The following is a 1,281-nucleotide window of genomic DNA, read 5'->3' on the forward strand; positions in this document are numbered from 1 at the left end:
TCTTAAAGTTTACTCTCAGTTTCGAACCAAATTCTTTCAATCATCAACTGATATTATATACACGTTGGATATATAGAAGAAAAAATGTTTAGTTTTTCAGATAATTATGATTGCTTTTCTCGCCGCTGTGTGTGGGTTAATGGTCCTGTCATTGTTGGCGCCGGGCCGTCGGGGCTAGCGGTGGCCGCCGGCCTGAAAGAACAAGGCGTGCCGTTCGTCGTCCTGGAAAAAGCCGATTGCGTTGCATCTTTGTGGCAAAACAGGACTTATGACCGGCTAAAGCTTCATCTCCCTAAACAGTTCTGTCAGCTGCCGGAGTTTCCATTCCCAGAGAATTATCCTAAGTACCCCACAAAGAAACAGTTTATAGATTATCTTGAATCATATGCAAAAAAGTTTGATATCAATCCACTGTTTAATGAATGCGTGGAATCGGCTAAGTATGATGAAACGTGCCGTTTGTGGAGAGTTAAGACTGTGTCTATAAGTGGTGACGCCGCCGGGTCTGAGGTTGAGTATCTTTGCCAGTGGCTGGTGGTGGCGACAGGTGAAAATTCAGAGCCGGTGGTGCTGGAAATCGAAGGTTTGTCGGAGTTTAAGGGTGAAGTACTACACGCTTGTGACTACAGGTCTGGTGAAACTTTCCGGGGCAAGAAAGTTGTCGTTGTTGGGTGTGGTAATTCTGGTATGGAAGTTTGTCTTGATCTTTGCAACCATGACACCAAGCCATCAATGGTGGTTCGCAGCTCCGTAAGTTGTCCACTAATGTTTGATCATCTCGTCTAAAAGTTTAAACTCTAAATAACAAATTTCTTGTTAATTTTTCTTCAGGTCCATGTATTGCCAAGAGAAATATTAGGGAAATCCACATTTGAACTTGCGATGTTAATGCTCAAATGGCTACCTTTATGGCTTGTTGACAAGATTTTACTTTTTTTGGCATGGATGATTCTTGGAAACATGGAGAAATTTGGGCTAAAAAGGCCATCAGTTGGTCCATTGGAGCTCAAAAATACTCAAGGAAAAACTCCTGTTCTAGACATTGGTGCAATTGAAAAGATCAGATCCAGGGAAATTCAGTTAGTCCCTGGAATTAATAAATTCTCATCCTCCATGGTTGAGCTTGTTAACGGCAAAATGATTGAAATCGATTCGGTTATCTTTGCTACTGGATATCGAAGCAACGTTCCCTACTGGTTAGAGGTGAGAAAAATTTCTATCCCCCAGGATTAAATTTGATAGCATAATGAACAATATTTTAACTTAATTTATTTCTTTTTT

At 41.0% G+C, this 1,281-nt stretch overlaps 1 protein-coding gene across 1 annotated transcript; it reads left to right on the forward strand.

The window, feature by feature from the left end:
• The first annotated feature begins 6 nt into the window (after nucleotides 1-6).
• Nucleotides 7-1,271, forward strand: LOC111385639 (probable indole-3-pyruvate monooxygenase YUCCA8). Its single transcript, XM_023010051.1, has 2 exons — nucleotides 7-750; nucleotides 832-1,271. Exons 1-2 carry the CDS (start codon nucleotides 85-87, stop codon nucleotides 1,231-1,233), a joined length of 1,068 nt encoding a protein of 355 aa, XP_022865819.1. The 5' UTR covers nucleotides 7-84; the 3' UTR covers nucleotides 1,234-1,271.
• Nucleotides 1,272-1,281: the final 10 nt, after the last annotated feature.

The sequence above is a fragment of the Olea europaea genome, unplaced genomic scaffold (assembly GCF_002742605.1).
Source record: "Olea europaea var. sylvestris unplaced genomic scaffold, O_europaea_v1 scaffold32358, whole genome shotgun sequence".
Lineage (NCBI taxonomy): Eukaryota > Viridiplantae > Streptophyta > Magnoliopsida > Lamiales > Oleaceae > Olea > Olea europaea.

Bases quoted from the DNA above. Each gene is read 5' to 3' on its own strand.
- LOC111385639 (XM_023010051.1), top strand. From the start codon at position 85: ATGTTTAGTTTTTCAGATAATTATGATTGCTTTTCTCGCCGCTGTGTG. The intron at 751-831 runs GTAAGTTGTCCA...ATTTTTCTTCAG, and splicing joins CAATGGTGGTTCGCAGCTCC to GTCCATGTATTGCCAAGAGA.